Source organism: Apteryx rowi, unplaced genomic scaffold (genome assembly GCF_003343035.1).
Source record: "Apteryx rowi isolate R43461 unplaced genomic scaffold, aptRow1 scaffold_188, whole genome shotgun sequence".
NCBI classification, from domain to species: Eukaryota; Metazoa; Chordata; class Aves; order Apterygiformes; family Apterygidae; genus Apteryx; species Apteryx rowi.
The window spans coordinates 1,238,719-1,251,665 of record NW_020448174.1 but is presented as its reverse complement, the minus strand read 5'-3'; the positions used below and the strand labels follow the sequence as shown (position 1 = coordinate 1,251,665).

The 12,947-nt window shown below is 37.2% G+C and overlaps 1 protein-coding gene across 1 annotated transcript in view; it reads left to right on the top strand.

Moving 5' to 3' along the window:
- LOC112964182 (adhesion G protein-coupled receptor A3-like) overlaps positions 1 to 12,947 on the top strand; it is a 284,114-nt gene that overhangs the window by 88,001 nt on the left and 183,166 nt on the right. Inside the window, exon 3 of the mRNA XM_026061933.1 lies at positions 12,631 to 12,702. Within this exon, the coding sequence (XP_025917718.1) occupies positions 12,631 to 12,702 (72 nt within the window). The remainder of the gene's footprint in view (positions 1 to 12,630; positions 12,703 to 12,947) is intronic.

Sequence of the window (12,947 nt, the reverse complement as noted above, 5' to 3'; positions counted from 1 at the left end):
ACTAATCATTACTAATTATATGTAGCAGCATTAATTGAAATGCTTGGAAGAGTTCTCCATACCGTCATGATTTACTGGTGAGACAGCCATTATCTTTGTGTTCCTTATGTCTCTCATATAACCAAGAGATTTTTGCCTTCATACATAATCATTTTTATTATATTAATTATCCTAATATATAAGTAGTTCATAACAGTGCTACAGAGGAGATTAAGATTATTATATTTCTGATTAGTTAGAATGATATTTGAAGGTGATAGTCAAAACCTGCAGTTCCATAAATCTACTGTCTAGAAATATTAAGAAGCATCATCAGGGGGTTTTTTTGTTTTTTTTTCTTGAAGGCACATTTAGATCACAGTCTAAAAGGACAAAACATACTGCGTGTATCTTTATATGTTTAAAAGATAAAAATGGTCAAAAATTGGAGGAATGAATATAATATATTTATATTAAATATTATCTAGGAAAAATATTTATAATGGAAAAAAATCTGCAAAATATAGTAGTTGTTAGAGAAAGACAAAATGTACAGAGCATGACAGAAATGAGTACTTCTGCTTGAAATTCAGTGGACAGCAGTTTAAGCAAAGGGAAATAAACTTACTTTCAAATCAGTGATTTTCCCTAAGTGAATTGTTTAGAAGTGGAGTGAGAGAAAGTTGTATTAGGCAACAGTAGGCATGAATGAAGGCCATAATTTACAGATGACTTTTGATGTCACCTTGGAATTAAAAAAAGTCTTTCCTTTGTCTGTGCTAAGTACCTATGCAATTAAATGTATACGGGCTCCTCTAGGTTAACTGTAGCTGTATTCCTACCTTAGGATAATGTATTGGTGTACTCGTTTAGATAAATTTCATTGGTGGAAGAATTATACATTTTTTACACACATGTTAAAATGCAGATGTGATACTTAAAATGTTTCTTGGGAGTTTTCCGTGAATACATGCCCTTTAGGTATTATTTAAACAATTGTTTTGCAATATAGTTGATTACTTGTGTAGTTGAACAAACTGGTTGATTGTATGCTAAAGTTATATCTGTTATAACATCATTCATGAATAGATTTGTAATGGCATTGCACATCTATATGATAGTGGGAAAAAGTTATATATCACAAGTTCTATATAAATATCCAGTATTAGCAGTTGGAAATGATGGGAATATAAATAAGCTAACTTGTAAAATTAATTTACAGAGCTGTTTAACTGATGGACAGTATGATTATTTATTTATTTAATTAATTTCTGTAACACCTGAAGTTTAGCTGTATTTCAGGAAGTGACTTGGATTTATGAGTATCTGGGCTCCTGTTCCCCATTAGGACGGCGAATAGTCAAGTTAGTGTGACGTGCAGCCAGCCGTCGCAGCTGCACGCTGTGCTCCTCTGACGCTTTATATAGCGATGTCATTAAGATAACACATGGTTTATGTCAGATGCTGTCATCCTTTAGGATGATGTATCAAGTGCAGATTTATAAAGATGTGTTAAATTAGCCACCAGTAAGCACCTTTGCTGCAGTTTTTGGTAGGGAGATAGGTATATTAGAATTTATCATATATGAACGTGATCCTAAAGTGAGATTATCTGTTGATGATTAACCCCCGGTCTGTAGGCTCTTACTCGGAAATAAAAGCAGGCGCTATATTGAGAAATGCAGTCCTTATTTCACTTCCCAAACCGACTGGAAATAAAATAAGGCACTAGGAAACCAGTGTGGCACCAGAGCAATCGGGTCCCCAAGGCACTCGTCAGCTTCCCGCCGCCTTCAGGCGCGGGTGAGGCTTCAGCAGATGAAACGAGCTGCTTGCAGGCGAGCGTGGCCGGGCCTCTGGCCCGCGGAGGGGCACCAAGCGCCGCCGTGGCTGCCGGCTCGGGGGGCCTGATGCCAAGAAATTCGGAGCAGGGAGATAACGAAGGAAGGTATGAAACAGCAAGCGGGGCAGAGAAATTTTATTACTCTATGTAGTGAGAAAGGCGGTGAAAGGAGCAGATATCCAACAGGACCAAACCTCCCAATGGCATTCGGCATTAACGCTCCCTGGCAGTGCTATTCTCCTCCTTTCTCTGTATCCTTTTTCCCTGCTTCCTTTCCCGTCTCTGCCAATTTTTATTTATTTTTTTGGTGTGGTTTCAAGGCTTGAAGACCTGTGTGTGTTTCTTGTGGCCCAGTTGTATTTTATTACTGCTGTGGTGGTTTTTTTTAATAATCTTTTTCATAATCTAGTGCTGAATAACTTGGACATTTATTTTAACAAAAGAAAATTTATTTTAAAAAGCTGTAACTTTACCTGAAACAATAGGGGAAAGAACAACAAAGCATAGAAATCATTGAAAAAACATATTTCAAGTGAGACCAACAGACACAGGCTTTTTAAAGGATATAGCAACTTTTTATTATCTTTAATGGGAGAGGTTTGTTTTGAAATAAAAATCAGTCTCATGGCACTTCTGAGGCAGAAGAAAATCCAAAATAATTTTTACTTGAAAATCTCATGCATGTGTGGCCTATAAAGTATGTGGTATGAGTTTAAAKAATGTGTAGGAACTGTACATATATCCTATAGGTCTCATAACTTTTCAGTATTCTTGTTTGCTCAATCATTCATCTATATTTCATATGAAATTTCATTAAAAATTCTAAAATTTCTGGCAAGTACCTGTGGGAAAGAACGTGCAAATGTAAAATCTGTGCAGGGAAAATGGTCATGGAAGTTCTTCAAGGTATTTGAATGGGGAACTCATTAATCCCAGTTTCTGCAGGAGAAGACCGTTCCACGTGCTGCCTTATTGGCACTCATGGTTGTTTTCTGAATTACTCACACTTGTCCAAGTTATTTCCAACGGCAGTTTGTATAAACAGAGGCTTCAAGGGAAAGGATTCCTAGACCACTTTTTTTACCAAAATTGAATTCCTCTGAGCTAAAGTGCTTATAGACATTTCTCCCATATTATGCCTTAAACCACTTCTTATTTCACTGTTGAACACTTATAACTTTACAAGATTTCCATGTAATTACTGTTCCCTCTGATATTRGCTGAATAAAATGGTCGTAATTATGTTGTGCTTTTCGGGAAAAGCCTTTCCACTCTCGCTGATGCTAGAATGAATCCAGGCATTGTCCTGACCCCTGGGATTGCCTGGGCAATCGGGAAGACTGGTTTTGAGTTTAGTCATTCCTGGAGATCAGTGAGGGGGATAAATCAAGCAAAAATAGTGAGGGTAATATAGTGTTCCCCCATCCACCTCCCATCACCAGCTAACGAACCGCTGCAGCTCTCTCAGTATTTTATATAAAGTAGGTGACTACATTTTTGTTATACTGTTTGTTAAGATTAATTCTTACTCTTTTAATGAGATTATACAGAAACAGTATACGGGCTGAAAGATGGAGGTACTTCTTGATATTTTATAATTGAATCACGTTAATTAATTTTTAGAAATTTTCTATTCCTGTGTTATGAAGTCATTAGGGTAAATAAACATTATAGGAAAGATGATTTTTATTATATCAGTTTACRCTGGGTAGTGAAGTATCTTATTTTTGGCCCAGAACTACTCTAAGATTATGTAGGGGTCATCTGCAAAAATGCTTGTCTTTCCCTTACGGATAAGGGTGGAATTCTTTTCTTTGGATGTTTTAAGCCATGGAAGAAAATATTTCCCTGAAGTTTGAATTACATTTCAATAAAGAATTGCTTGTATTGTTCCAAGTCAATAGTGGTTCAATAATAGAAAAAGAGGAAGAATCAAGCATTTCCTTAAAAAAGAAAACCGTGATATGAAAAAGAAATCTCCATGATACAGTAGTTTGTATATTTTAGAGGTCTCATAGCTTAAAAAAAAGAAAAGAAAAAAAMCCCCAAGTTCATTACCCTAATATTTCTGTTAATTTAGTGTAAAATGACCATCTCCCTATTTTATTGTGGAAAATGAATTCAGATACACTTCTGAGAATATAGAAAGAATTCCTAATATCCCATATGAAAAATTGTGATTATGTTGTTAAAGAGTGACTCAGAAGTTTGAAATTTGACCAAAGAATATCGAATACACATTGCTGGAAGTTTGTAGTAGGCAAATAAGTGCAGTCTTAGAACATGGAATAGCAATTCTTACACTGGAGTTAAATCTTTTCCAGCAGAAGCTACTTCTTATTCACTTTCTCTGTATTTATTTTACATTTCATTTGGTCTATGTACTTCTTTAAAAAAACACTTATTATGAAGGGAAAAATTGCTGAGGATACTTTTCGCCCTACTTCTCTGCTTTCTGTGCAAATAGTTTTCTCACATATTGGAATTCTGCTCAGAACTGATTTTTTTTTTTTTCCCTCCCCCCTCCACGATTAGCCCTTGTCCAAGAGCRCGCATCAGGAACCCTAACCCATGTCGCAGTGCCGCTAGGCAGGAGCGCACAGAGCAGTGCCAGGGGCTGTACAAGCTAAGGAAGCCTCTGGCTCTTTCCAGCCACCAAAGGTTTCTGCGTGGTGCCAGCCAGGCCCCTGGCGCTTGCTGCAATTTTCTAGCCACGGTTCTGAGAGGTAAATCCTGGAGGGGGCCTGTGCGGGACCGTCAGGGAGGGAAATCCCTGATGGATGCAAGGCTGCTCACAGAGCTGACAAACCTTAAAAAATGGCCCGCAGGGACATAGTTACGGATAGACACTGCTGCTATCGTGATCAGCCTTATGCCRCATCTCTCATTGCGCATCAGCGCGTGATTGTCAGCACTCGCAAAGCTGTTTTCTGCTGGCRCTGCAGAGTCACCTGCAAGGCTGGGTAGGCTGAGATCCACCTTATGCGCTTTCCTGGGCATTCTTCTTTATTAGAAACTTCATTTCCTTTTGAACTGTCAATAACAAAATGCTAAACTAAAGGTAGATACTACACTTTTTGCATCCTCATTGCAAATTCTGATTGGTTGGCATTATATTTAGAACAAAACTATARTTTATACAGGGTAAATTAATCCTTAAAAATGTCTGTACAAGCTAGAAAACGTTATTTTCTGATATATACATATAGAGAAATGTTCAACAAAAACATTTCTCTGAATGTTTGTCCTACTTTACCAAGCTTTTTGCTCACTTTTCCTTTGATGTATTGCTCCTTCAATTAAAATGCTCTGGATTTGTGTAGTTCTGCAAGGTTTATCTTCTTGCTATATTATTATTACCATTAGAATGAATACGCAGTAACGTTCTTTGGGGACTTTGAGTGAGAAAGCCTTTACCTCTGTAGTGTTTCAGCTACCGTTATTGACACTTTGTTTAACATTTTTAGATTTGTTCCTAAATGATGAGTACCTGCTAAGTTAGCAAAGCACCCTTGCTGCAAACGAGTCATCATCCTTGAATAAAATAGTATCAGTTTATGCAATGACCTTTCTGTTGCTCCATACATCTTTATTGCCATCAAAAATGACAGGTTTGAAACTTCTGATTGTACCTTCAAGAAGCAGCAGATATTTTTTTGCCTGGTCTTCTGGATGTATTGTCTTGGGTAATCCAACCAGTAATGGGTCATGATTTGGGTGAGACTTTTTTTCAATAAAAGAAAACTAAAGGAAAAAGCATAATCAAGGAGAGCATCAACATGTTAAAAACAAAACAAAAAAAAACCCTACCTTCCCCCCCGACCATTACCACCATGTAGCCTCTGTGTCTGCAAAGGCACAGTTATTTTCCATGTACTTGAAATCTTGTGGGAATCCTTTTAATCTAAATAAGGATTTATTCATCTCTCTTGGAACTTAACTTCAACACAGTCATAACTTTTCCAAGTCTGGAAAGTAGATTAAACATCCGCTCCTATCATAGTAAACAACAAACAGCAACCAGAGCTCAGGAGTTTCATAGGAACATTGTGTGCTTTAGTTATCAGTGATGATATCAGATAATGGATAACACTTAAATCAAGACATCTGCCTCTTTCGCTGTCTCCAATGTGTGACTAGCAATACGCTCACCAGCAATGGAGGTGAAAATACGTTTTCACAATATCCAGAACATCAAAGTATAACAAGCAATGAGTCACTGGCTCCTGTACAGAAAGATGTGTTTAAAATGTCTTCATACATATTTTTCCAATATCATCTTAATTCTTTGTTCCTCTATCCAAGACTGCTAACCCTGACAATCAATATTATGACTGCAGGATATGTATTAAATGTGGCCTTTCATCACTGACTATGCCACTTTCCTACCACGATCATAGTGAGGTTTTAAAAGTGTATCTTTTTTTAAGGGTCCTGATTCTGCCTTCATTTATTGGGCAAAACTTCCATTTAGTTTAGCTGAAGCATTTTGCATAAGAAGTGGAAGATGTGACCTTTCATTTTTTTTGTTGTTGTTTCATAGTAATATGCAAAATGTGGAAAGCCAGTCATATTTCACTGGTATTTGGCATCTGCTCAACAACTGATTGCTCTTCTCAGAGCTTTTTTGGAAAGTTTGCAGCACCATAATGACAGCTTTCTAAACACAGATGTCCTCTTGGTACAACCTATAATTTTTTATGAAAGATGTATCAATGTCAGGAATTTGAACGAAGTACTGGAACTAGTTGAACATTCTTGTTATGAATATGTATTCAGAATATCTACAGTACGTATAGTAGAAATAGGGGGAAGAGTCTGCAGTGTCTGAAGGCATAGACTCTGATACAAAATGCCCAAAATGTCTGCATGTAGTTTAAGATAAATTGATTCTTTTGGTAATGGAATGCGTATATTTTAATAATTTTCCCGCAATGTGTTCTACTATATGAACACATACTGTGAACCCGAAGCATCAAGAATCTCAAGAACACATTTAGATAATCAGGGATTTGGCTACGGAAGGTATGTGAGAGCTGAGAGGCCTGGAGTAGCTATTAAATGTTCTTATAAAGTCCCATTAGTAGCCTCTTTCTCACATTTCATTTCTATCTCAGCTAAGCTATCAGGAAATGAATATTTCAAACAGAGATTTCCCCTCCTTAAGTCAGCTGTCCTTGTTGAAGTAACTCCTCTTTAGTGTCATTAGTAAATAAAAAGTAAAAAGATTAATGTGCAAGGTGATAAACTCTCAGCAGCTTGTGATATTTAGTAAAAGTTCTTGTATGTTTTTACTTGTGGACTGTTATTTGCATACACATGCAAATTACGTACATGGGTGTAAGAAGATAGTGCTGAATGTTTATTATATGTAATTTATATAAGTTCAGGCTTGTAAGTGAAAAGGAAATTCTCCTCTAGTAACTTACACTAAACATTTCAGATTACTTTTTAATGATAACAGAGTCTGTTCTGTATTGTTCTATTTCCTATTTATGTTGTTAAGATCAGAGTACCATGTCACAAGTACCTCTAGCAACTTTAATAAAATTAGGGGAAACATAGCATTTCAATAAATATTGTAGTAACTTTTTGCATCAGCTGTGCAGCCTTGATATAAATGCTGCAGTTGTTTCAACTAGAGTTAGCTTCACGTAGCTTCCATCTATCTGTAATTGTAACAGAAGTTTGGTTTTGATTTATTTTCAGGTCACGCCACTAGATATATACACCCACACCACTAATGACACGTCATTCAGATTCAGAATAGATACTTGAAAGTTAGAATGCTCCGTCAGAAATGATGCAAAACCATAAATGTTAGTTATAAAATGCTTTTTTTTTTTTTTCTTTTTTTCTTTTGACTTTAACTGGGTCATGCTATGGCCATTCAATATTGTGATATTGTGATACTGGGGTTCTTTCCCCCCCCCTTTTTTTTTTTTGATTGATGACCAAATCACTTGCATAGTATGTGTGTGTGCATGCATGTGTGTGGCCCAGCCTGGGCTCTTGCTTGGCATGCCTCGGATCATGACCTTTTGCCAAGCCTCAGCAGTAGCTCTTGGGGAAAAATGTAAACATACAACCAAATTTACCCTGGTTTCTTTATTTAGCTCAGTGAAAGTTGATGCTCATTGCTATAAGGCTACAATATAACAAATTTTTTGCTAAATTAAAAAACGGGAGATGCTAATTTAATATTTCAGTAACATTAACTGTAAAAAAAATAGAAGTAGGAGGCAAGAAAATAGATTCTTCTAGTTTAGAAACAGGAATTGTAAGCGATTAACAATTGTGCTCATTTTATTTATTTATTTTCATCACATCTTAGTCTTCTAAAAGAGACAGGGARGAAAACACCTATTGTGTTAAGCTAGAAGTATATGGAATCGTTATGGAGTAATACTTATTACCAGGAAAGTGCCAGGATTGTGGGTAGTGTAATCATCTACAATTTTCTGAGACTGTCCTTACTAAAATGACCTACCAAATTTAAATGTAATTTCCAAAATAAGGAGACCAGATGACTGAGCTTGTTTGGGACATTGCAATTGATGGACGCTTTTCCTTGAAATGACCTGGCTTCCACTAACATTACCCTGGGCTTTTTTATTCCTCTGGATGATAGTTTTGGATTATACTGTTTTTTCCTATGCTGTTACAAGTTATGAGGAAACAGAGCAGAGTTTCCATAAACTAGGACACAGAGGTCCAAGACCTTTTGCCTGCTTGGTTGTTTTGACTGATGTTAAAACTTGCCTGCCAACAATTTGCCACTCATACAGATTCTTCTATATTTGTCGTGAGCTGTTGACACTGCTGGCCATAGCCAGCATGATGATCACAGCCACGAGATGATCACTGCATCTGATTGCAACCTGCAAGTGCACTTAGATGAGCTGGCAGTTAACACAGAATATGTCTAACTGTATACAGATTATTGTCAGTTTTTCCTGCCTAAAATGTGGATATTTGCACTGACTAGGCCTCAAAGTGTTTTTCAAATGTATTCCAGTGTAAAGTATGAAATAAATCAGTATAGATCTAAGAGTCTACACTGGTGGGCTGGTGTTTAAAAATAAAATAAAATAAAATAAAAGCCTTAACAATGCAGAAGTCCATGCAAAAGAGAAGAGTGTCCTTCCCTTCTTTTTCAGACAGGCTCATTTCTGCAGGTTCCTCCAACCTGAGTCGTCATATATTTAACATTTTCTGCAAGCAAAAGGATCTAAGTTTCATTCATGAGGATATTGTCAGTCGTGTTGCCTAGAGAAAACTAGGCCCCGACGGTTGGTGTGAACAGAGCTCGAGTTAGACCGCGTGGTTTAGTATGAATATATGAGTGTTAAATGAAAGAAATGAGGCTTGGGCTGACACATGCAGTGAATAATCCTAAACCATCGAAGTAAAATATGCTCATGTTGATTAATCTTTAACAAAGACACCAGTTAGTCTTTGCAAGTTGATGGGACTCTGGAGAAGGCAGAGAGCCTGCAGTGGTTTGTATGGACCCTTTTGTTTATGAGAACGTAGGGACGGTTGCAAGTAAGCTCTCTGAAGCAGTTGTCACAACTTCCTCACCAAATAAAGACGAAAAAAATGAATCTAGTGCTGCTGCCAATACCAAAAAAAAAAAAAAAAAAAGCTGCTGCTTCCAGTTTTTACAGAGTGTTTTGTTGATAACAAATGGCATCAGCTGTATTTCACTTGTGATTATATCAACTCCTGGCACCTTCATCCTAAACCAGTATGTCACACAGACGGGAAGAAACCTGCCGTGTCTGGGCTAGGTACTCGGGAAAGGGCAGAGTAGCGGCAGGATGATGGCTGGAGCCCGTAATTCCTCCCTGTTGCCCACTGGGGCTTCTCATGTGCCTTGGCCAGACGATCCCTGAGAACCTGCTCGAGCCCAAACCTCCCCACCTCTACTTCTGCCGTTGTTGTAACTGTACTTACTTGATTTGCAGGAAAAAGAGGAACCTAGACCTATGCCTGAAATTAGTTACTATGCAACTTTCTCCTTAATGCTCAAATCGCCATCCAGGTCCTTCCCCAAGCTCTGCCCCTTGCTGGCACCCGGATCTGTCTCCTGGCTGATTCTTTTATTGCTCTCTCCCCTCCCCTGTGCCACCTTTTGCTCTCCCTGATGACTTTCTCAGACCCTGGCGAATATTATGGGCACTTTCCCTTTCCAGAGCTGTGCAGGCACACGTCTCCATATTGCGCAGCAGCAGGGAAAAAGAAACACTCCTGGGTTTTATGCTTTTTACTACCTTAGCAACTAGCAAGGTACAGCCACAGCGGCTCAAGCAAACAGGACTGACCTATGCCATGTAATACATATTCCTTAAAGTTCATACATGCATGAATTCATGCATCGTTATTTAGAAGTTACATTAGTGCTGGGTCAACTGGAATAGATCAGTACATTTTAATGCATTCTTGTAATATTGTAATATTTCTGTTGTGCTGAGATATTTTATTGAGTTACTATGTTTTATTTGTATAATGAACTGGATAATGGTTATCAGTTACAATAGTAACTGAAAACAGGAACTATGAAATACCTTAAACTAAGGAAAAAACAATAAGAAACTAAACTACTGGCTTTTAGAGAGACATGGCTAGCAAGTTTACTAATATATTTCATTGCTTTATGGATCCTTGTTACTTCAGATTAAGTACTTTAATCATAGAACCTCTTAATAAGTAAACCTGTATGGCTTTGCAGTACTTATATTCTAGAAAGACTCTAAGTATAGTCTAGTGATTGATTGCAGTTTTAAATACATAGTTCCCTTCTCACCTTTTTTCTGGTTGTTGTTTTTTTTCCAATAATGTCCCAAGATCAGTTGAAACATATTCATGATGAAAGCACTGGGTAGGGCAAGCTAGAACAAAGATTAAAAGCTAATCTAAAAGTATTGGACAGGTGACATAGCGATACACGATCGTTGTTGTGAACACAGGCATGAAAACAAAATGCAGATTGTTCAGTTAAAAATTACAGTTCACTAAGATTTCAATTTACTCAAAAATCATTTTGAGTTAAGTAGCTTTTCTGGATTAATAATAAGCAATGTCAGCTAATGTTCATTTTCAAGATTCTAGTTGCAGCTCTGTTAATAAATTTTCATGTTACCTTCTTCTACAGAAATTTCAATCTTACCACTTCCTTGCTTTGTGCCTAGCAAAAAATAACTGATGCTAAAAATGTGTTCTTAAAAATGAATTATAATTAACCATAAACAGAGTATTTGTGATTGACGGTATAAATATGGAAGTGTTCAGTTCCTAGCTGTGTATCACGCCTTGCAGAGTGTGCTGCATAAACTTTGACCTGGGCAGACTTTAACAAATACTGACTGATTATCTTGAACCTAGTTTACAGCTAGTTTTTACAATTTGAGTGACTGACTGTCTAGATACACTTTTCAAGCTGAGACAGTAAGGACTTTAAGGTTTTTTCCATCAGAATTGCAGTCTCATTCTGCTGTGAATTGGTAGCTCTGCATTTCTTATATGTAAGATGAAACTTCTTTTACATAGAAGTCAAAATGTCTTATCACCTTCTTAAGGATTTTGAGTGTTAGGTGGTGCAAGCTGAAAGCTGAATTTGACCTTTTCAGAGTCTGACTTTGCTAGACAGAACTCTCATCAAAATCATCACTAAAACAAAGTGGTTTTGACACACAACAAATTTTTGGAACAGTATTCCAAAGATCTGCAAAAATGACTATACAAAGATATTTATTTATGAGATTTGGAATCAGTTTGACTTTGAAATTCGTATATAGCCTACTGTGGACTAAACAGCTGGGGTGAAACCTTGCCCTACTGAGGGCAGTCACGTTTCAGTGGAACCAAGATTTCACCTAGTGCACATTTTATTTTCAGTAAAATAGAAAGTCATAAGTAAGGTGACTCATGCTGTTGACGCATCCATGCTTTGGTAGAGTCAAGGCGTGCATGTGCTGTAACATACTGGAAGTGGCCAGTCTGAGGAACAGCAGTGATGTTATTGAGCACCAGTCATTCCCTATGAATTGCAAATTGTCCAAAGATGAACACTGACTCCGCGAGCATTACAGCAGCTATCTCCTAGGCCTGCTTATCTAACGGCATTTCCTCAGCGTTCACATCATGAAGAGTCTTAAGACAATTCAATAGTAAATCCCTGCGGGGCCTGCACTGAGAGCAGTGTCATGGCCCCGAGCACTGTGCCAGGAGCAGATGAGTTTATTAATGCTAGCGAAATATTCCTTATCTGCACAACAGCTGATCCTCTGGATTGTCACCAGGTGCAAAATGAAGCACCTAGCTGCCAAATATGAGAAACTGCGTACATGCCAGGACAGAAAACTGGCCTATCTGTTTATGTCTCACATGCCAGCTGCTTTGCCTATGTTAGGTGGGCATGAGAAATTTATTAAATGTCAAGTGCATGGCACAATGAATAAGCAAACTAACAGGTCTTGCTTTGCTGACCTAGTTATTTTATTCGCTCATTGATTAAAACATTTTTTCCTGAGGCAAGAATGACTGGCAAGCTCGTTTTGAAAATTACAAATAGGAAAAGAATTAAAACAGACTGTTTTTTAACATCTAACCTTAACCCTCTTAAAAATATATGTTTTCAGAAACTGCAAATGATGTAATGTTTCTGGTGTTACTATTTAAAATAAATTCATTGCTCTTAGTTAAGACAAAGGTTAAAATTGCATTGCATTTCACACTTTTCATGTTAAAAGTAGTACAGTATGTAAAAGTGATAATTAATTGCTCCTCCTATTTTGTCTCTCTAGAGATCTGAAGAATAACTTAATTAGCACAATTGAGCCAGGGGCCTTTCATGGACTTTCAGAACTGAAACGCCTGTAAGTATTAATTCTATTTGAATTATCCTGAAAATTGGGTTTGTATCAACATTTCTATTCTTGGAGAACTCAAACACGCCACCAAGCAATAATAATGTAAGGACACTGGCTATATAATAGAAAACCATGCACTGTACTTTCTAAATTTACCAGGGCTTTTGCTTTTTTTCTTTTTTTGGGATGTTATTAGTATATTTAAAATTATCTGTTTGTCTCTAGTAAATGTACTAACAAGTACATCTAGA